A 21,324-nucleotide genomic window follows, 5' to 3' on the forward strand; every position below is an offset into this window, starting at 1 on the left:
TGCCCCTGCAGTCCTGCCCTTGAGTGTGGACGGGTAATAACTCCACCAGTCTTTGAGGGTGGGCTGGCCCCTCTCCGGCAACTTCTGCAGAGTGCGCTTAGTGTCAAGGGGCTGGAACGAAGCTGGGACGGCCCTCCCTGCGTCTTGCGTGCTCTTGGGTCCAAGACTTGGCTGGAGGCCCTGCCTCTTTTCCCAGAAGCTCTGAGCTGCTGCCTTGACCAACTCTTGCTTGTGTTTTTATTTTTCTTCGTTTATTTAAAGAAAAAAATATTTTTTTTGATGTTTATTTTTGAGAGACAGGGAGAGTGAGAGAGAGACAGAGCACGAGCAGGGGAGGGGCAGAGAGAGAAGGAGACACAGAATCCGAAGCAGGCTCCAGGCTCTGAGCCGTCAGCCCAGAGCCCGACGTGGGGCTCGAGCCCACAAGCCGCGAGATGGTGACCTGAGCTGAAGTCGGACGCACAACCGACGGAGCCCCCCAGGCGCCCCTGTTCATTTATTTTTTGAGAGAGAGGGAGTGCAAGCAGAAGAGGGGCAGAGAGAGGGGGACAGAGGGTCTGAAGAAGGTTTGATGCTGAGAGGGTGACAGCAAGGAGCCCGATGTGGGGGTCGAACTCACAAACCGTGAGATCATGACTCGAGCTGAAGTCAGATGCTCAACCGACTGAGCCACCCAGACGTCCCTCTCTCGTTTTTAGAAACCTGTTTATTTCCTTGTTTGCATTTTTGTTTTTGTTTTCAGCGTTTATTTATTTTGAGAAAGAGAGCGTGTGTGTGCGCACAGGAGGGGCAGAGAGAGAGGGAGAGAGAGACTCCCAAGCAGGCTCCGCACTGTCAGCGCAGAGCCCAACGCGGGGCTCAGACCTACAAACCCTGAGCTCATGACCCGAGCCAGAGTCCAGAGTGGGACGCTCAACCGTCTGAGCCACCCAGGCGCCCCATCCTTGCTTGTATCCTTGACGTGGCCCTTTGGACCGCGGGCCTGCTTATTCCTCTTTATCTATGTTGCAAGGAGCGGGGCAGTCCGCCCCTGGCGGGGATTCTGTCCCGTGGGCGTGGGTCTCTCTGGTCTCTTCCAGTGCAGAGTCCTGTGCACAAGTGGGTGGGTTTTTGCTGTGTACCGGTTCATTTTGCTTGTGTCTTAGCAGTCCTCTGTTGTGTTAGTTTGTCTGGAAATGTTTTGAAAAATAAATTTGATGTGAATACATATTTGTCTACTGCAGTGAATCTAGACTCTTATGGGTTAATTTTAAGTGAGGCCAGAAATGATTAAAAAATAAACAAATCCCTGATGATTTTGATTAAAAGTTAAAAAAAAAAAAATGAGAGCAGAGGGAAGTCTCCCATTCCCCGAGTGCGGTGAAGGCGTGGTTGGAGGTCACAGGTGGGAATGGGTAGAAGGGCCCCGGGAGCCCATCTCTCTGGTTAGGCAGTCCCCCAGACTGCCCCGGTGTGGCCCTGCCCTGCGTGTGGTGCAGATGAGGGCGGTGGTGCCGCGACCCGGCCCCCCTGCCCCGTCCTCTCCGGCAGCCCTGTCTGGTGACCACCTCTCAGACACGCACGGCGTCAGTCTGGCCCTGCAGGCCCTTCGGGGCACAGCGTGGGTCCCGCTCGGGGCTGGGCTGCACACGGGACCCTGCAGACCTGCGGGTGGGGGGGGAGGCCCTGCGGGTGGGGGGGAGGCCCCGCGCCTGGCCCCGGGAGCGTGGACGGATGTCCCAGGGCAGGGTTTCGTGCTGCACCCCGGATGGGTGGCGTGGGCCTTGTCGTGACCGCGGCGCTTGGTGCCCGGCCCCTGACGACGCAGCCCGCCTTTGGGCCTCCGCAGCCGGGGGATTACGGACCGGGAGCTGACCGCCACTGCCGCCTCCGGGCCCTGCCCTCCCCGGCTCTCTGGGGACCTGGTGCCCGCGCTGGGACTCGCATGGCTCGGGGCTCTGCGGGAGGGGACAGCAGACGAGATGTGGCGGGGTCAGGAGGCCCGGAGGGAACGGGGCAGCCTGGGTTCTTCCCATTTGTGGGACTTTCATTCTGAGTGCCCCGGTCTTTCTGTTCCCCTGTTCTGACACGCCGTTCCCTCTTCTCTGGGGGTTAGCGTGGAAACTCCGGGGTGCGTGCTGAGGGCTGTCAGCGAACCCGGCTGGTCCGAACGGTGTGCTGTCTTCCCGCAGGTGTGGCGCCTGCACGTCTGGGGAGCGCGCACGCCAGGCACCGAGCCAGCCCTGCCCGCGTTGGCCTCTCCGCGTGGACAGCGGTGCTGAGGGTGGGTCTGTCCCAGGCCCGTGGCTCTGGGCGCGTCGTTCAGGGCAGAGCCCTTTCTGCTTTCACGGCTCCAGACGTTTCTGGGCTCCCGACCGCATCAGCTTTGTTCCCCAGGGCGCCTCCCAGGCTGTTCTTGCGCGTCCTGGGGTGCGTCCTGGCCCTGGGGTGCGCCCGCCGCCCCCGCTAGCCTGGCCGCCGTCCGCCGGGGCCGGACCGTCTGGACACAGTTCTTCAGTGTGCCGCGTGGCAGCTCTCCCTTGTTCCTGCCTACGCCCGCTGCGGTTTTGAAACGGCCCTTCTTTCAGTGAACGTTTGTGCTGAACCAAAATACAGAATACGGCTTGCTGTCTCTAAGGCTGACGCCCGGAGGAGACGGGCGGCGTTTAGTTCCTGCCTTCCGCACGGGCTCGTCGGCCAGGGGGACTGGGATCGTCCGAGGGCGTCTGGCGTGACGTGCGTGGAGAGGCAGGGCGGAGGACGGGGTCTTGGAAAGGGGACGGGTCCCTCGGCGCCACTGTGGGCCTCGGAGGCAGGACGCAGCATCGAGGGTGCCGGTGCACCCGCTTCTCTCGTTTTCTCGTGAGCCTGTTGGCAGGTGGGGAGGCCGCCCGTCGGCGGGGCCGTCCCTGGTGCTGCTGGGGTGGGGGCCTGGCGCCACTTCCCCTGTTTGCAGAATAGGCTGCCTCCGTGGACCGCAGCCGCCCGTCACTCTTCAGCCTGGCTGCCGTGGCGTGGAGCGGCCGGTGACGGCTCGGTGGCTGTGTGCCGCGTGTTGTTTGCTCTTTAGAATTACGCCCTCTCTCGGATTAGTTTTCGGTCCCCAAACCAGTCACTAGAGCCGTCGTGGCGTTTTAGGTCTCGGCCAAATGTGACTCCGTGAACCGCCCTGACGTTCGGCGGCCGTGACAGGGTCGGTCGGGCCCGGGGGGTGCGCGAGCGGGTCAGCGGGCGCTGCCTGCTGGTGTCCCGTGCCGAGGGAATGTGCCCTCCTCTGTGGAGCCTAGCGACTTGGTCAGATTTGCAATGCCTCATCGTTCGGGCATTTGTGCGATGAAGAAGCACGAAATGTCGCAGGCGGTTTGGGGATGCCTTCTGTGTGCCCACCAGACCCTGCGGCTGCGAGGCCGGCGTTTGCCGGGGGGGGGGCCGGACCCCAGCCCGGAGCCCGTGGGGTGCGGTGTGATTCCCGCAGCAGCGTGGGCACGGGAGGCACCTGCTGCTGGAGGGTGGGGGTGGCCTCAAGCTGGACCTTGAGGGACCGTCACTTCCTTTAGTCCCTCACGAGGTTGTGCGGGTGCTCTGTAGTCCCGGCCCCGGGGCCAGCCTTCTTGGCAGTGAGGGGGCCCGAATGAGGGCCCGGGTGAGGGAAAGGTGGACAAGAGCACTCCCGGCGGGCACCTGACGGACGGGGGCGGACGACCAGACGGAGAGCGCTGGAGGCCAGCGCTGTGACGGGGGTACGCTGGCCCCAGCCGGGGGTGGCCATGTGGGGAGGGGCCGGAGGGGGGCAGAGAAGGTTCCGGTTGTTCCCCGAGGGCAACTGGAAGACCTGGCAGACTTTAAGCTGGGGAGCGAAGCGGACCTCTGACTGGCAGAGCCGAGGCTGGCTGGGGGCAGCTGTAGCTCTCTCTCGGGACAGTGACAGAGGGGAGAGTGTTTCAGGGTCTAGGGGGACGTGGAGACAGTCTGAATGCGGGTGGCCTGCTTGAGGGAGGAGGTGAGGGTGGCCCTCGGATCCTGGGATAGCCGTTGGTGGAGAGTGAGTCGCGGAAGGAGTTGGTGACCTGGTCCGGAGAAGAAACGGAGCCCTGATCCAGGGCGTCCTCCATGTCCCAGGGAGGGCGTGAGGGGTTGCAGGAGGCAGGGGCGCTTGTCCGCGTTCCTGCCTGGTTGGCGCTGGGTGTCCAGGGCTGGACACTGAGAAGTGGGTGTGAGGTGTGGCCGTCGGGGCACAGCTGCGCTTTGTGGTGGACCCGCTGATGCGACGTGGGGAGTGTGTGGCCGGGTGGGTGGTGGTGCCCAGAGGCAGCGGTTTGAGAACCCTTCGCCTGCGGGTGGGCAGGCAGTGTCAGGAGAGGGCATGGTTTCCGGTCCAGTGGGAGGAAGGCAGGACTGGGGAGTGGAGGTCAGGGACACGCAGAGGAGTCTGGACAGGCTGGCAGGAAAGGGGGTGCGGTGGCGTGGGGGATGGAGAGAGCAAGGTGGAGGCCAGGTGAGGGCGGGATTGAGGGGAGCAGCTGCGAGGGGATGGGCGGGGAAATGGGGCTCAGTGGGGGCTGCCACACTGCCCTGCCCTGCTGACCCCAGAGCCTTCTCTGTCCTTCTTCCTATTTCTGATAAACGCACGCTGCTTTTGCTTCGGTGGAGGGATGGTATTGGCTTGGGGCGTGCGACACAATGATTTGACACAGGTGTGTGTGTGCGTGTTGTGAACCCATCACCACAGTCTGTCCTTAACGTTGGTCACCACGCATGGTGACAGATTGTTTTTCTTGCGATGAGAGCTTTTAAGATTTACTCTCTTGGCAGACTCTTAAAAACTGCGAATAAACTGAGGGTTGATGGGGGGGCGGGAGGGAGGGGAGGGGGGTGATGGGCGCTGAGGAGGGCACCGGTTGGGATGAGCACTGGGTGTTGTATGGAAACCAATCGGACAATACATTTCACATTAAAAAAAAAAAAAGATTTACTCTCTTAGCAACTTTCGATTATGCGACACGGTGTTATTAACTACAGTCCCCGTGCTGCACGGCATGTCCCCAGGACTTACTGATCTTGTCACCAGGAGATGGAACCTTCTGCCCACCTTCCCCCCTTTTCCCCCGCCCCCCCCCCCCCCCGGCCCCGCATATCTGACAGCCACCAGCCTGTTCTCTGTACCCATGTGTTCGCATACTGCTTTTCTCTTGTGAAGGAAAATTTTATTGTAAACATGCTCATTTCCAAGATCTGTTTCAAGAGACGTCCACAAAACAGCTTGCTGATTGGCTCAGTAATTGCCCAAGTCCCTGCTGGGTTTTGGGGGCCACAGGGAGCTTGACAGGAGACAAGTCTCTGTCCCTTTCTCAAGGGACAGAGTGGAGTGGGGTGGCATGGTCGTTGGTGGTGGGACAGCACAGGAGATGCTCTGGTCTGGGTCCGTGGGGCCGCGTGTCCTGCCGTTCCCTCCACGGGACGGAGGGTTTCAGATTGTGCTGCGGGGGCGGAGGGACATTGTTGCTGCTGTGTTAATGGTGCTTCCTACATTTTCCTCGGAAGCCCTCCAAAGTTAATATCCTTGGAAAACTTACTTCTTGTGAATATTTTATAAACCTGGGGAGCATCACTGTCTGTTAGGATGAGTCTGATGGTAAATCAGTTGCTAATTTAGTTCGTATTTCAGAAAGCTGCTGGTGAGCGCAGTGGGGGCACTGAGCCACGAGCGGGGGGCCGGCGGCCTGACCTGCCTGTTGACTTTACACGTCTGCGCCCCAGGAAGCATTTTGCCCTAAATGCAGTGATAGGATTTGTCGTTCACTTTCTGACGCTTAGGACATTTCTTTCCTCTCGTGCTTCACTGGCTCAGGGCCATTTTCACCCACTGCTTTTTAAATTTTTTAAAATATATCTTTAATGTTTGTTTATTCTTGAGAGAGAGAGAGTGCGCAAGAGAGAGAGGGAGTGAGCATGAACGGGGCAGGGGCAGAGAGAGAGGGAGAGAGAGAGCCCCAAGCAGGCTCCCCGCTGACAGGACAGAGCCCGACGCGGGACTCAAACTCACGAACTACGAGATCATGACCTGAGCCGAAGTCCGATGCTTCCCCGACTGAGCCACGCAGGCGCCCCTCAGCCACTGCTGTTTAACCTTTCATTGAGAAAATGCCGTTCTGGCCCTGTTCTGTCTGCTTGGTTTCACAGCCGAGGCCTTGGTGTAGGGGGCCCACATTAAACCAGAAAGCCGTCTGCCAGAAAGCGCAGGAGAACCACCTTTTTGTCAAAACCTGGAGGCCTCGCGGCATCCCTCCTTCCTCCCTGACTTCTGCCCTGGGACTTTGGGCTCGTTTCCCTCTTACCTGTGTTCTAGCAATTGTCTGCCATCGAGGCAGGAACAGGCGCGGGCTGTCACTGGCTCCCTGGCATCTTTCTAGCACCAGTGTTGGGCCGGACAGTGTGTGCTGAGTGGCTCGAGTGAAGCGTGCTCTCGACGTGAAGACCAGGCCCGAGCACCTGGCTGTCCACAAGCGGGCCCCGGACCGCCCTCGATTCTGGTTTTTATTAAACTTTCCCTGAACCGCGTGGTAAAGGCGGAGAGGCTGAGTCCTGAGGAGCCTGCACTGATGTCAGGGGCCCCGTCCCTTCTCTGGGCCTCCCCCTTCTGACCAGTGTCCCCAGCCTGCCCTCACCTGTGACCGCCTCCGACGAGAGGCGCCCCTCGCTGCCAGCTCCTGCCTGCGGTGAACGTCGGCTTCACCCCGTCTTCCTCGCCTGCCTTCCCCTGCCTGGTGGCTTCCAGCGGTGGCTTCCGTGCCTCATGCAGGAGGCTGTGTTGGGAACTGGGGGGCTGTTGGGGGGGGTCCCCTTCGGGCCGCCCTCCCCGGCGTCTCTCTGGGCCGTCTCTCTCACCTGGGTGGGAGCCTCGGTCAGGCCACAGGGTTGGACTCCGTGACGCTACGTTCGTTCTGTTTTTCCATTTGAGCATCCTTCCTGGCCGCTGGGTTGTGCGGTCATCGGGATTCATGCCCATCCGCCCAGAAAATACAGCTGTGGCTCCTGCTGTTGTCTGCTGGTCACAGATCCACCCTTCTTAAGTCTCACTGTCTTAGTCCGGGGGTGACGCATGGTGTCGTTGTCCCCCGAAGCTGTGGCAACGTTTGGTTCTGTGGTGGTAGCCTTGCGAGCCTGTGTTGTTCGGGCCCGTTCGGAGGTCTGTGGGTGACGCTGTAGGCCGGGGGCCCGTGCGGGATCAGGCCTCCTCCGCGGCACAGCCACCTTCCTGGACATCCGGTCCGGGTGGAGGGCCCTGCTGGTTCTTCCCTGCCCTCCTGCCCCCCTCCCTCCATGTGGCATCTCCACGGAGATCTCATCGGCACGTCCTGTATTTCCCCCGCTTAAAGTGCACAACGCAGTGTTTTTCGTCTGTTTACGGAGTACGGCCACCGCCGCCGTGAACTTGAGAGTGTGAGCTGCACGCGCGGGAGCCCCTCGCTCACTAGCAGTGACGCCCCCTCCCTCCCCCCCCCCAGCCCCTGGCAGCCATGGGTTACTTGTTTCTATAGATGTGCTTCTTCTGGACGTTTCTTGCGTTTGGAATCACGTGAGGTGTGGCCCTCTGTGACTGGCCTCCTTCACGGAGCGCGTTTTCGGGGCCCGTCCACGTTGGAGTGTGTGCGTGTGTCCGCGCTACATGCCTTTTGGTCACTTGATGGTGCCCCATCGTGTGGGGGCGGCCCCGCGTGAGCCCCGCGCTTGCCCGCTGACGGGCATTTGGAGTGCTTCTGCGTTCTGGCTGCCACCAAGAGGACAGTCACAAACAGTACTTCCTTTGTGCCCACGGGCGTTTTCATTTCTCTGGGCTGCATTCCTCGGAGCGGAAACACAGGGTCACGCGGCAACTGACCTTGGAGGACCCCTGGCCTGTCCTCAGAGCGGCCGCCCCACTGTGTCCTCTCGGCAGCGCAGGAGGTTCAGAGCCTTCCCGTTCTTGCCAACGCTTGTGTCCCCTTCCTAATTTTTGCCAGCCTTCTGGGGTGACACGGTCTCCCACTGTGGTTTCGGTTTGCGTTTCTCTGACGACTAAAGCTGTGGTGCTTTCTTTTGAAAGGCTTCTGTGCATCGTGCAACCAGAACAGGGGTGGCCGGGCGGGCCCGGGGCTGGCCAGGAACGCGTCCCTGGGGAGCGCTCCGCCTTCTGGCCCTCTGGGTGGCAGAGACGGAGCTGCTGGCAGCCTCGCGGGGAGCACGCCAGGCCCGCCATCCGGTGTGAGGAATAAGCTGTTACACGTATAGAGTTGAAGCCACTGGATTCTGTCCCTGGACCCAGCTCCTCTCTCCACTCACCCCTACCCACTGTCACTATTCTGAATTTGTTTTCCTTGCGTGCAGTAGGAGTTTTGACCACTCGTACACGTATCCAAAATGAGTTTCATTTTCCGTTTTTAAAACTTTGTATAAACGGGGCGCCTGGGTGGCTCAGTCGGGTAAGCGTCCGACTCCAGCTCAGGTCATGATCTCGTGGTTTGTGAGTTGAGACCCCGCGTTGGGCTCTGTGCCGACAGCTCGGAGCCTGGAGCCCTCTCTGCCCCTTTTCCGCTTGAGCTCTGTCTCTCTGTCTCTCTCAAAGAGAGATAAACATTAAAAAAACTCGTTCTGTAAATGATGTCATACTGTCTCTATTCAAGTTACTCTTCAGTGGTATGTTTATGAAGCTTACCAACCTGATGCTTGTAGTTCTTCCTGTCTGTTGTGGCTGGTACTCCTGTTAAATGTATGTGTTTCCGTTTGCTTATTCGTCACTCAATTGATCATGGACATCTAGGGTTTTTTTAAATTTTTCTTTTCTTTGTAGTATCACCGATGTTGTGGAATCTGTCTCCCATGTCCTTAGGCCAGGGTTTCCCACGGTGTGTACCTGGGAGTGGCATTGTTGTGTGTATCTGCTTTTCCTCAGGAATCACTAGGGTCCTCTCTAAAGCAGCAAATTACTGTAGTGTTTCAGAGCAGTGCAGTTTATTAAAAAGTTTATTGGTTAACATATTTTTTAAAGAACAATTTCATTATGTGAAATGAGGTGGGTATGTTAGCTGCTATTTTTTCTTTTAAAATGGTTTTAGCCGAAGCCTGTTTTTCTTTTTAGCTACGCAAGAGCAGATAAAAATGCAATTTTAATAAGATAAAAAGTGATGCCTTTTAATCTGAGCCTGAACTTTGTTGGAACATTTTCTGCTCACTAAGCACGAGTGGGGTGCCCGTGCAGAATTCATGTGTGTGCGCTGTCCCGGGAGGGGAGGGGCCTGAGGTGTGCGGTAAAGGGCAGGACTTGGTGGAAACGACGTGCTCGCAGTAGGCCGAGACCACTGCCTGCTGGCTGTGAGCTGTGTGCGCGTGTTGAGACATAGGGAGTGGTTCAGGGGAACAAAGTAGATTGAGGGTACTGGTGGGTGCGGTCTGTGGATCACTCTGTGGCACTCAGGCCGCTGTCATCCATGGCCGGCCTCTTTTTTACATGTTCTTAGGTCTGGGACGAGGGAGCTAGAGCTCAGCAGTTACTGGGTTAGCACTGTGCCGGCTTGTCCTTATTGGACCTAGGACTTGAACCCAGGCCCTTTGATTCTAAGGCTGGAGACTGACTGACTTTCTTTCTTTTTTCTTTCTTCCTTCCTTTCTTTCTTTCTTTCTTTCATTTTTTCTTTTCTTTTCTTTTCTTTCTTTTCTTTTCTTTTCTTTTCCTTTCTCTTTTCTCTTCTTTTTTGTTTCTTCTTTCTTTCTTTTCTTTTCTTTTCTTTTCTTTTCTTTTCTTTTCTTTTCTTTTCTTTTCTTTCTTTCTTTCTTTCTTATGTTTATTTATTTTTGAGAGAGAGAGAGGGCAAGCGAGTGTGCACCGGAGGGGCAGAGTGGGGGTGGGGGGGAGAATCCCAAGCAGGCTCCATGCTGGTGTGGGGTTTGATCTCATGAAGTGTGAGATCGTGACCTGAGCTGAGATCAAGAGTTGGACGCTTACCAACCTGAGCCACCCAGGAGCCCCAAAATTGGAGACTTTGTACCAAGGTCAGGGAGGCCTCCAGGATATTTCAGGAAAGGGACCATGACCGTGACAGAGAGGTTGTGTTTAATCCAGGCAGGCTGATAGGTTTCCTTGAAAAGGAGCCCACGGGTTCTGTCAGGGATCAGGGTCAGGAGTTCATTTAGCCCAGTCACAGTGGGGATGGCTCGTCTCTGTTCCATGGTGTCTCGGGTGTCACCGGGAAGGTCCAGCGGCTGGGAGGGAAATCAGAAGAAGGCTGGTCACTCATGCGTGTCGCGGTTGATGCTGGCCATCTGCTGGGACCTCACCTCAAGCCGTTGGCTCTGGTGCTTACATGTGGGCTCCCCCTGTGGCAAGTCTGGGCTTCTTCAGAGCATGGTGGCTGGGTTCCGGGAGAGAACCCGAGAGAACCAGCTGGAAGCCGTGTTGCCTTTCAAAAAGATGATATGTTTATTCAGATTCACATATAATGTCGTTCACCAGTTTAAATTCACATGGGACAGGGGCGCCTGGGTGGCTTAGTCGGTTAAGTGTCCGACTTCGGCTCAGGTCATGATCTCGTGGTTCGTGGGTTTGAGCCCCACGTCGGGCTCTGTGCTGACAGCTCGGAACTGGGAGACTGAATTGGATTCTGTGTCTCCCTCTCTCTCTCTCTCTCTCTCTCTCTCTCTCTCTCTCTGCCCCTCCCCCACTCATGCGCGCGCGCGCGCTCTCTCTCTCTCCCTCCCTCCCTCCCTCTGTCTCTCTCTGTCAAAAATAAACATTTAAAAAACGAAAAAAAATTCACATGGGACACCACTCACTCATTTGAAGGGTGAGATTCAGTGGTGTTGCGGTGTATCCAAAGACTTCTCGTAACCATCGCCACTGTCAATATCAGAGTGTTTATCGCCTCAAAAAGAAACCCTGTACTCTTTGGCTGTCACCCCAACTGCCCATCCCTCACCCCAAGCAACCACTAACTTGCCTTCTGTCTCCATAGATTTCCATTCTAGACATGTCATATAACTGGGGTCATATAATAGGTGTTTTATACGACTGGCTTCTGGCACTTAGCGTAATATTTTCAACGTTCTTCCTGTAGCGTCAGCACTCATTTCATAACCGAATACTATTCCGTCGAACAATGTTCCGGTTCACCACGTGTTTGTTTTCATAGAACATTATAAATGCCAATTCACTTTTTTATCTTTGTAAGTAAGCTTCAAGGTTCTTAAGAGTTTGTAGTGCTGTGTGCTTGTCTTTGCCTGCCTGGGACTCCCTGTAATGCCCATCACAAGGTGGTAGCTTTCAAATGTTTATTAAATTCTGCCGAAAAATTTTAGGATATAAAAGGGAACGATAAAAAAAATTGTTTTCAGTGTTTATTTATTTTTGAGAGAGAGAGACGGAGAGACAGCACAAGCAGGAGAGGGGCAGAGAGAGAGGGAGACACAGAATCTGAAGCAGGCTCCAGGCTCCGAGCTGTCAGCACAGGGCCCGATGTGGGCTCGAACTCACAGACTGTGAGATCGTGACCTGAGCCGAAGTTGGACGCCCAACCGATTGAGCCCCCTAGGCGCCCCTTTTAAAAGGGAATATTTTATGTAATTGAAGTGCTGTGCCACAGGCACAGGAGTGGAGGAACGGATGGACGGCTGAAAAAATGACCCAGTATAAATGCCGCATTTCGAAGATGGTGTCCTCAAACCAGTGATGAAAAAAAAGGATAGGTTTTTGACAAATTGCATTGGAACAGTTGATTATTTTTTTAAAAACGTTTTCTTACACAGTATGTAGCAAAATAAAAGAAATTCTAGGTGGCTGAAAACTTAAGGGTAAGAAATGAAACCACAGAAGTGTGGAATGAGGATACGGTGGAATACTTAGCCGGCTCGGTAGGTCTGGTGGCTGAACGTTCCTGCACTTCCTAATTCCTAAACCCGTGGGAAGCCCTGACCCCCAGAGTGAGGGTGTTAGGAGGCGGGGCCTTTGGGGGGTGAGGAGGTCCTGAGGGTGCAGGTGTCCCCCGCCCACCGTGGTGGGATTAGGGCCTTTATAAAAGACACCCCAGGGACCTCCCCTGCCCCGTCCCCTGCCCCTTCGCCTGTGCCCGCGCGGCCAGCCGCCTGCCGGGTGAGGACACGGTGAGACGGCACCTTCTGCAGCCCTGAAGTGCTTTGATCTTGGACTTCCGGCCTCCAGAACCGTGAGGAATAAATGCCTTTGCTTATAAGCTGCTGCCCCATGTGTGGTTTGTTTGTTAGGGTTGGAATGGGCTGAGACAGTGAGGGTGGGCCTTTGTTTTTTAATCTTAGAGAGAGTGTGTGAGCGAGGAAAAGAGGTCGGGGGCTGCAGGGGAGAGAGAGAGAGAGAGAGAAAGAGATTGAGAATCCCAAGCAGGCTCCACACTCGTCATGGAGCCCAACACGGGGCTCGATCCCACGACCCTGGGATCATGACCCGAGCTGAAATCAAGAGTTAGCCTCTCAACCACCTGAGCCCCCCGTGCCCCTGGGGTGGGCCTTTTGGGGTATAGTCGTTAGAGCAGAGCCCTGGGTAAAGCATGAAAGTGAGGTTGACTTACCAACATAGACCTTTGAGTGTCCACAAACCAGGCAGACGGATTTGTCACCTTTTCTGTCACTATTCTGTTCTACGTTCTGGCTTTCTCTTGCTGCTGTGACAGACTACCACAAACCCACTGGCTTATAATACCCACGAATTATCTTATGGTTCTGGAGGTCAGAAGTCTGACCTGGGGTTGGTGGGCTAAAAGGAAGGTGTTGGCAGGGCTTTCTGGAGGTTCCAGGGAGAAGGCGTTTCCTTACTCTCTCCAGCTTCTAGAGGCTTCCCATGAGCCTTGGCTCGTGGCCCCCTTTCTCCATCTTCACAGCCAGCAGTGTAGCCTTGATCTGAGCATTCTTCATGGCCTCACTCCCTCTCAGAGGGCGGGAAGGCTTTTAAGGACTCGTGATCGGATCGGGCCCACCTGCCTCGCCCAGGCTACACCCAACATTTATGTGTTTGATTGCGTGTGCAGAGCCCCCTGTGCCATGTGAGGGGACACATTCACAGGTTCTGGGATTACGATGTCTTTAGGGGCCACTGTTCTGCCAGCCACACTGCCTGAATGACAAGAAATGCTCTGTTTCCAAAAAGGTTTTTAGGGTGCAGTAAGAAGAGGGTGAACACCCCCTTAGAACGACGGACAAAGGGCCCGAGTAGGCGGTTTACTGAATGGAGTAGCACAAGCGAACAAAAGTGTTTCAAAATTGTTTAACCTTCCGAATGACTGAGGGGACACACAGGCAGTGTTGGGAGCACTTTTCTCCCATAAAATCAGCAGTGATTTGGTTGTCCCCCCGGCTGCCGTGTGGACCGTACGCGTCACAGTGGGCAGCGCTTCGGTTACGACGCAATTATGTGGTGGGACAGCGAGGTTAAAGGTGATGCTGTCCAGGGAGGTGGAGCGGGCATGGGTCACCTGGTGCTCATTCTGCTGTTACCACTTTTAAAACCTTTCAAACGTTGGAAGTAATTACAGGTTTACAAGGAGAGGCAGAGAAATTTGTGCCCTTCTCATCATGTTTTTGAATCTGATACGGAGCGTGTATGTTTTTGTACGTATCAAAGGTCAATATAAGGTCACATATAAGGTCAATAAATATAAGGTCAATAAATGCATTTACGTAAATTGAAAGGTAACGATATGGGGAAGGGTCATGGCATGTTGCTCAGTGAAAAAGGTAGGGTTGCATTCTGTCTTTAAAAATGAAAACGTTCTTCTGTGCGTGAAACGCCCCGGCGTCTGCCTTTGTTTTCGCGTGTGCGCACCGCCGACCGGCTGCTGTGTCAGTGTTACTGTGGTTGTCTCTTGTGTGCGGACGGTGACAGGAGGTTTCCCTGCTAGCGGCTGGAAGAGCGGGCTCTGTTTGTTTCATGTAAGTGGGAGCCCGAGGGGGGCGGACGGGTGGACTGCGCTCTCTCATCTCCCGCATTCCGGGCTGGTCCCGCATCTCAAGGCTGTTTCTCACCGTGGCACAAAGGCCGAGGAATCTCGAGGCCTCCCGCCTGAGTTCCAACCAGGAAGAGAGGGAACGGCTGCGGGCCAGGGGCGTGCGCTGTGAAGCCAGGAGGGGCTGTGCTACCTCTGACTCACCTGCGCTGGGTCATCTGGCCTTCCTGGCTGGAAGCCCCCCCAGCCCAGGAGGAGGGGGTGTGGGTTGGGCTGCTCAGCTGACCACCCTGCTCGCCTGCCATTTTCCAAGTTTATTCTGATGAGCCGAGGAGTTTTACAATAAGACTATTTTGTCTTTAAAAGGCTATGTTTTTTAATTAAAAGCATTTTTTTTAATGTTTGTTTTTGAAAGAAAGAGACAGAGCGGGAGCAGGGGAGGGACAGAGAGAGGGGGAGACACAGAATCTGAAGCAGGTCCAGGCTTTGAGCTGTCAGCACAGAGCCCGACGCGGGGCTCGAACTCACGGACCGTGAGATCGTGACCTGGGCTGCAGTCGGACGCTCAACCAACTGAGCCTCCCAGGCGCCCCTAAAAAACTACGTTCGTCTTCTCTTTGTAATTCTGCGTTTTGTCTTCAGACAGAGTGGTACCAGGTGAGAATTTCCAGATGGGCATTTGGTCATCAGGGCTAAGTCCTGCCGGTGGCACCCGGCCGGAGAGCAGAGGCTGCCAGAGCTTTGGGAGTAGCCCCCAGCCCTCCGTGGCCTCTTCACCGGTGCTGCCGGGGGCCCCGGGCCGAGGCCCATTTGCAGGGTGGGCTGAATGCCCCGTTGTTCGTGCGTGTGGGCTGGTGTGGCACCATTCATCCCTCCCGGACGGGCCCTTGGGACCCGTGGCAGCTGCTGGAGAGTTGCCTGCCCTCAGGCTCGTATGTGGGTTGCTGGGAACTGGTCCTTTTCCCGAGTCAGTGGTGGGCTCCTGGGTAGGCGGCAGAGAAGCTAATCGGTCTCCCTTCTCTTTTTTAAACAGCATCCAGCATGTGTATGGCGCCCAGCACCCCCCCTTCGACCCACTGTTACATGGCACGTAAGTGAGGCCTGGACTCAGGCTGCTTTAGGCACGCTCTTGGGCGCCGTGGTGACCCTCCGGCTCCCTGGGATTCCTGAGGGGGAGGCAAGCGGTCTTCCCTTCCGCAGACACGTGTCGAGGCCTCGCACGGCCCGTCCTCTGGAGGAAGGCAGACTTGGAAGCCCGGCCCGAGGTGGGGAGCCTGTGCGGGAGAGCCCGGGGCTGGCACCCCCTGAGCTGGTGGGGGAGGGCCTGGCTCACGGCGGTGGGTTTACTTCCTCGCCCTTGGCCGCACTCTGCGCGGTCACCCGGGGCCTGCTGTGCCCCTGGGTCTGGGCTCTGCCCCAGAGGCACGCGGGAGGCATTGTGGCCCCGCAGGACCGCGCTGTCCTTGTTTAAGGACCTTGTGGAAGCTGTGCTCTCTCCAGGTCCGCGTACCAGAGGCCTGTGTTCTGTGGACAGCCCCCCTGGGAGGTTTGCAGGCACCGGCCAGCGGGAGGTTTGGGGAGCAGGTCTGAGTGTCCTTACTGTGCATTGCTGCGTTTGCTCCCAAATCGGTTCCGTACGAGGGCTGAGGCTGCTCAGCGTGACTGGCCCTCGGAAGCCTCTCCTTCCTGCCACTAAATCCTTACAAGTCTTCTTCTGGATGCTTCTTTGGATCGTGTTTGCTTTTACCCTCAGCTTTACCCTCAGCTCAGCTGAAGTGGAACGCTCACGTGTGCGCTGTCCCACTGGGGGGCTCCTTCCTGACGGGATCTGGGGGGGGGATCCTCTCGGGCCTCCGGGAGGACAAGCAAAGACCTGCCTTTACTTCGCAGCCTGCTCAAGGCCACGCCCAAGGTGCCCACCACACCGGTGAAGGCCAGGAGGACCAGCACCTTCCAGGAGTTTGAGAGCAACACCAGTGATGCCTGGGACGCCAGCGAAGACGACGATGAGCTCCTGGCCATGGCGGCCGAGAGCCTGAACACCGAGGTGGTCATGGAGACGGCCAACCGCGTCCTGCGCAACCACAGCCAGCGGCAGGAGCGCCGCAGGCCGCCCGAGCCTCCCGCGGTGCCGAGCGGTGACCTCCGGCTGGTGAAGTCCGTCAGCGAGAGCCACACGTCCTGTCCTGCAGGTGGGATGGGGGCACCGAGCAGACGGGGTGCATTTCTGAGAGAGAAGGGGCCGGAGTCCTCTCCCTGTGGGAGATTAGGCGGGTTCCGTTCTGGGTGCGGCGGGAGCTCCCTGGGTGCCCGCGGTGGACTTTTCTTTGCCCCCCCAGCTGAGCGCTTCTCTCCTCCAAGTGCGGGGGCCAGCTTTTGTGGCTTTTGTGGCTGGTCGTGGGAGACGTGGCTAGTGCAAGGCCCCGGGGGACCCCGTCTCCCTCCTCAGTGCACCCCGGTTGTTCCGGGGGTGACATTTCCAGCCGAGGGGCCAGGCTGCTTGCACGTTCAGAGCCTGCACCTCTATCGGCAGCTTCCAGCGATCCCCTGCCCCGGGTCAGGTACACGTGGGGGTGGGGCTGGGGTGGGGTCCGGGGTTTGGAGTGGTGAGTTCAGGTTATAAACTGAAGGATGGGATCAGCGTGTGTCTGGTACCCTGTGCCTGGCTCTCCGTGGCCTTTCTCGAGATTGCTGTTGTTACTGTGGTTCTTTTTGTTTTCGGGGGCCTGTGATGTAAGACAGCAGGTATTTGACGAGCTTCTGGGATGGGTCAGGCACCGCTCTCAGGGCTTGGGGGCCCCCAGGGGAGTCCTTGCCCTGGAGCGCGTTCTGGAGGGGGGACGGACACCGACCTACGCATGATGGGCAAGGAGGCACGGAGTGTGCGGGGAGGTGACAAGAGCCAAAGGTCAAAATAGAGGCGGGGCACGGTCGTGAGAGCAGGCAGGACCCTGGGGCGGAATCACAGGTGAGGCCTCGGGGCGCCTTTCTGAGAAGGTGAAGGAGGGAGGCGTGGGCACCGGCAGCAGAGGGGCCAGTGCGACCACACCCTCACTGGCTCCCCCTCCCAGGCTTGTCCCCGTATGCTGGTGAAGGCGGCCTCAGGTTTCCTTTCCGGCACACCCGGAGCTGGTGTCCTTACCTGGCCTGTCTTCAGAAACCCTTCCCACAGGTTGATTAACTTTTGAGATGCCACAAGTCTCCTTAGGTGAGAGTGTGGTGAGCAGTTTGCATATTGGAATCTAAACTATTTTTTTCTAAAATAGAGTGAACTTCAAAGTATTTGAGCCTGAACATGAAAGTCCGGGTAGGGCTTCCACAAGTGGGTTGGGACTCCCTGTGACCGATGGACCGTCCCTGTGCGCCCTCAGCCTGCGTGCATTGACCGGCTCCTGCGTGCACAGCACCCCCCCCCCCCCATGTGCACCACCCCCCCATGCGCACTGACCGCCCCCTACATGCTGACCACCCCCTGTGCTGACTGCCCCCCCACTAACCCCCCCTGCACTGACCGCCTCTGCACTGACCGCCCCCGCACTGACCACCTCCTGCATTGACTACCCCCTGCACTGACTGCCCCCTACGTGCTGACCACCCTCTGCACTGACTGCCCCCTGCACTGACCTCCCCTGCGTGCTGACCGCCCCCTACACTAACCGCCCCTGCACTAACCGCCCGTGCACTAACTGCCCTGCACTGACCACCCCCTGCACTGACCGCCTCCTGCACTGACCGCCCCCTACGTGCTGACCACCCCCTGCACTGACTGCCCCCTGCCTTCTGACCGTCCCCCTGCGCACCCTCAGCCTACGCACCTCTTCCTGTTGGCAGGCACCCCGTGCTCCTCTGCCCTTTGCTGTGCTGATGCGAGCCATTGAGGCATCTTCTCACGTCTCTGGGGCCTGGGTAGAGCCTCTGTAATACCTGCCGTCCGAGCAGTTGCTGGAGGGGGCCTCAGCACCCCAGAGATGTGGGGCCGGTGTTGGTCAGTGGGGTGGCTGCAGCGAGAATCCCATAGACCAGATGGAGTATGAACAGAGTTCTGGGGGCTGGAAGTCTGAGATCAGGCCGCCAACATGGTTGGATCCTGGCGAAGGCCCTCTTTGGGAGCGGACGGCGGTATCCCCACGTGGGGGGGACCAGAGGGGGAGACCCGCTGTCGCGTGACTCTTACGAGAGCGCTGATGCCACCGTGAGAGCCCCAGCCTCCTGACCTCCTCTAAACCCGATCACCTCCCAGAGGCCCTTCTTCCTAACACCATCCCGTCGGGGGGCAGGACTTCAACGTACGCACTTCGGGGTGCAGAGCATTCAGCCTGTGGCCACGTGCACGGTTGGGTCCAGCCAGGGTGGGGGGCCTTGGCGTGGCCGCCTCCTGTAAAAGCCGGGTGGAGGGTGCTCCTGGCGGCTCGTGCTGGGGGAGGGGGCCGGTAACTGCAACTGCCCCCTGCCTCCCCCTGCCTGGGAGTGCAGCGTCTTTCCTTTGTCTGCTCTGGGTGAGCACCTCCGTGTCACGATAGCAGCTGGCATTCGTGGACTGTCCGCCGTGGCCATGTGGCAAGGCCTGTGGCGGGCCCTCATCATGGGCGGACCCCGGCAGACTCTGCAGCCGCTCTAGGAGCGAGTTTACGGGGGAGGCACGGAGAAGTCACACGGCTTGCCCAGAGTGGCGGTCTGCGTGGTGTGGCACAGGGCTCAGACCCCCGGCGTCTGACTCCAGGGCCTGCCGCCAGCCGCTGGCCTCACTGCCTGTGGCGGGGCCTGTCCACCGGCGAGTCCAGCCCCAGGGGACTTTGCTGGTTGTGGCATCTGGGGCAGGGAGTGGCTGCTCCTGGCGTGGAGTGGGCGGAGACCAGGGCTGGCTGCTGCCCCCCCCCCCCCCAGCCCCCCGCACCCACGCGCAGTGCCGAGGTGGCCCCTTAGGGAGCTGACCCCCCCGGGGGGCTGGCAGTGGCGGGCAGAACCCCTGGGCCTGTGTTCAGTCCCCTTGGTGGCCCGTTTGTCGTCGGGATGGCTCACTCTGTGTCCGTGCCAAGATGGACACGTCAGTGCTCGTTCCTGCTCGACCGGGCCCGGCACGGAGGTGTCGACTGGCACCTGGTGGGAGTCTAGTGGGGAGACACGAGGAGGTGAGTCCTTCACCCCCGCGAGCGGGACGGGGCCTCAGAGCGGTGGATGGGACCCAGAAGCACCCAGGTGTAGAAGTCCCAGGTTTGTCTTGTTGAGGAGGGCATATCATGGAGGGTTTCAGAGAGGAGGTGAGATCCGTAGGGTTTCCGGGAGGGTGAGGCTCCGGGCTCGGGCGGGGAGGTGCCGGGTCGGCTGGCTTCCCTGTGGGGTCACGTCCGTCTTCACGCTTCATCTGTATGCTTTGCGGGTTCCCCAGAGGGCAGGGACCACGTCCCACTCCCTTTGCTTCCCCTTGCTGTACCGGGTCATTCCATAAATGTTGCTGAGGTACACGGGGCTGTCCTCGGGGCCTGGTGACCACGTGCTGTCCCTGCCTCCACACCCTGCCCCACCCTCGTCCCTGCATGGGCCACACGGCCGCTGTTCAGGTGAGGGACCTGTGAATTCCACGTGACGAGAGTGCGCGTGGCGCGGTGCCGTGCCATTGGGAAAGCCTGGGACGCTGCGTTCCACAGGGCACGGTCTGCCTGGAGCGCTGCTTGTCCTTGCCACGGCCAGCGTTCGTGTCGGGCGCCTGTGCCTTTATGGCGCGTCACTGTGGGGCGCGCACGTCCCCGGCTCAGTGTCTGCCCCTGAGAGACGGCGGCCTGAAAATTCAGTGCTGTGCCGCGTGGCGCTCTCAGGCTGGCCTTCCGGTGCCTGTTCTTTACCTCTAGACCGTGCTGCCTTCCTGAGCAAACACCTGAGAGATCTAGACCTGCAGTCAGGTGCGCTTGCTTGATTTAGGCTGTCGCTGGCTTCGTGGCAAGGTGCGTGTCTGCCGGGAAGGGGGCACGGCCAGGTGAGGTCTGTGTCGGTCGCTGACCGTGACTGAGCTGCGAGCGGGTAGTGGGTGGGCACTGACTGGTGAAGGTTAGACCCACTCTGAGGGGCCCCGGAGGGGGGAGGCCGACGTGTTTTCCACTCACAGTAGCAGGAGACCTGGCTGTCGGCCTTCCGGCTTCCTGGGGGGACCTGCTGTCGCTGTGCCTTCCAGACCCCACCTGCCCCATCGTAGAGTGACCAGATGTGTGCTCCGTGCAGGAGTCAGTGGTCCTCACGTATCCTCAATGTGGGGCTTGAACTGAAGAACCGTGAGATCGTGACCTGAGCCGAAATCAAGAACCGGACACTTAACCGACCGAGCCACCCTGGTGCCCCTTGTCACGTGTCCTCATAAATCGCACTGATCCTGTCCGATCGCAGAGGAGTGAGATCAGCACACTTAGTTCTGCGATAGAAGGGGGACTGTTCTTTCTGCCCGTTGTTTTTCCTAAAGAATCATGACACGTGGCTCAGTGATAGATTCTGAGGGTGGCGGTGTTGTGGGGGGGGGGGGCCGGACATCCCACCACTACCCTCCCCATTCCCTCCCCCTGCAGAGCCCTCCCCGAGGTGGGCCAGAGGGACGCCTCCTGCAGGTGAGGGGTCAGCCCTGAGGAGGGGCCGGGAGGTGCTCTCACCATGACGCCCACTTCTGTAGGCTTTTCTGGAAGCCTGACTGGGCCGGACTCTGCCCAGAGGCCGTGGGCCGCCTTGCTGCCCTGTGGCCTGAGGGTTTCTGTGTGAAGCCTTCCCCATCTGGGTTTTTAGGGTGACGGGTCCGCTCTGCCGACGGGAGGGACGGTGGGGGTCCTCCAGCCGCTGCCAACAGCCAGCACGCATGCTTCACGTGTCTGTCCCTGGCCCCGTTTCATTTCCTGGAGCTTATTTATCCCTCCGCTTTAAATCTCATTTTTGGAAGGTGTGAACCCTCAATGGTATTTCGACCTGGGGGTGTGTGCCTGTCACTGCCATTTGCTCGTGGGCCCCTGTTGGTCCCGGTGGCTCTTTGTGAGTGGCCTGTTGGGCCTTGGGCTCTCTCCTGTGGCTGTTCCCGGTCTTGGCTTGCTGGGTTTCGTGCACTGTTTCACCTCGGTCCTGTACGTCCAGTCGCGGGGTCGCTGGGCCTTGGCGCGTGGTGGTAGGTCCTCTGGGTGAGGGCCGGGCAGGCCCACAGCCGCTGCCCCTCCCCTACGTGCGGTGGGCTCTTGCTTCCTGAGCTTTCTCTCGGTGAGGGTCCCTGCCCCACCTCCCCCATGGGGCGTGGGGAGATCCGGGAATCCTCAGTGCCTTTGTGGGCCTTGTTCCCCTCCACGTGTGACTCAGTGGTTTCCTTCCGTGCTCAGGCCCGGGGGACCCTCATCCTTGCTCGGTGTCAACAGGTCCTCGGGCAGTGTCGCCTGGTACGCCTGGC

General features: G+C 58.4%; 1 protein-coding gene across 3 annotated transcripts in view; it reads left to right on the forward strand.

Moving 5' to 3' along the window:
* The window catches only part of TBC1D22A (TBC1 domain family member 22A), a 328,211-nt gene that overhangs the window by 6,281 nt on the left and 300,606 nt on the right, over window positions 1-21,324 (forward strand). For 2 of the 3 annotated variants that reach the window (XM_027070418.2, XM_027070422.2), the window contains exons 2-3: window positions 14,953-15,009; window positions 15,810-16,111. In XM_027070418.2, coding sequence (XP_026926219.1) covers window positions 14,953-15,009; window positions 15,810-16,111 — 359 coding nt within the window. Of the gene's footprint in view, window positions 1-14,952; window positions 15,010-15,809; window positions 16,139-21,324 lie in introns of all 3 variants that reach the window. The other variant, XM_027070417.2, reaches the window with a different exon arrangement.

Source organism: Acinonyx jubatus, chromosome B4, assembly GCF_027475565.1.
Source record: "Acinonyx jubatus isolate Ajub_Pintada_27869175 chromosome B4, VMU_Ajub_asm_v1.0, whole genome shotgun sequence".
NCBI lineage: Eukaryota > Metazoa > Chordata > Mammalia > Carnivora > Felidae > Acinonyx > Acinonyx jubatus.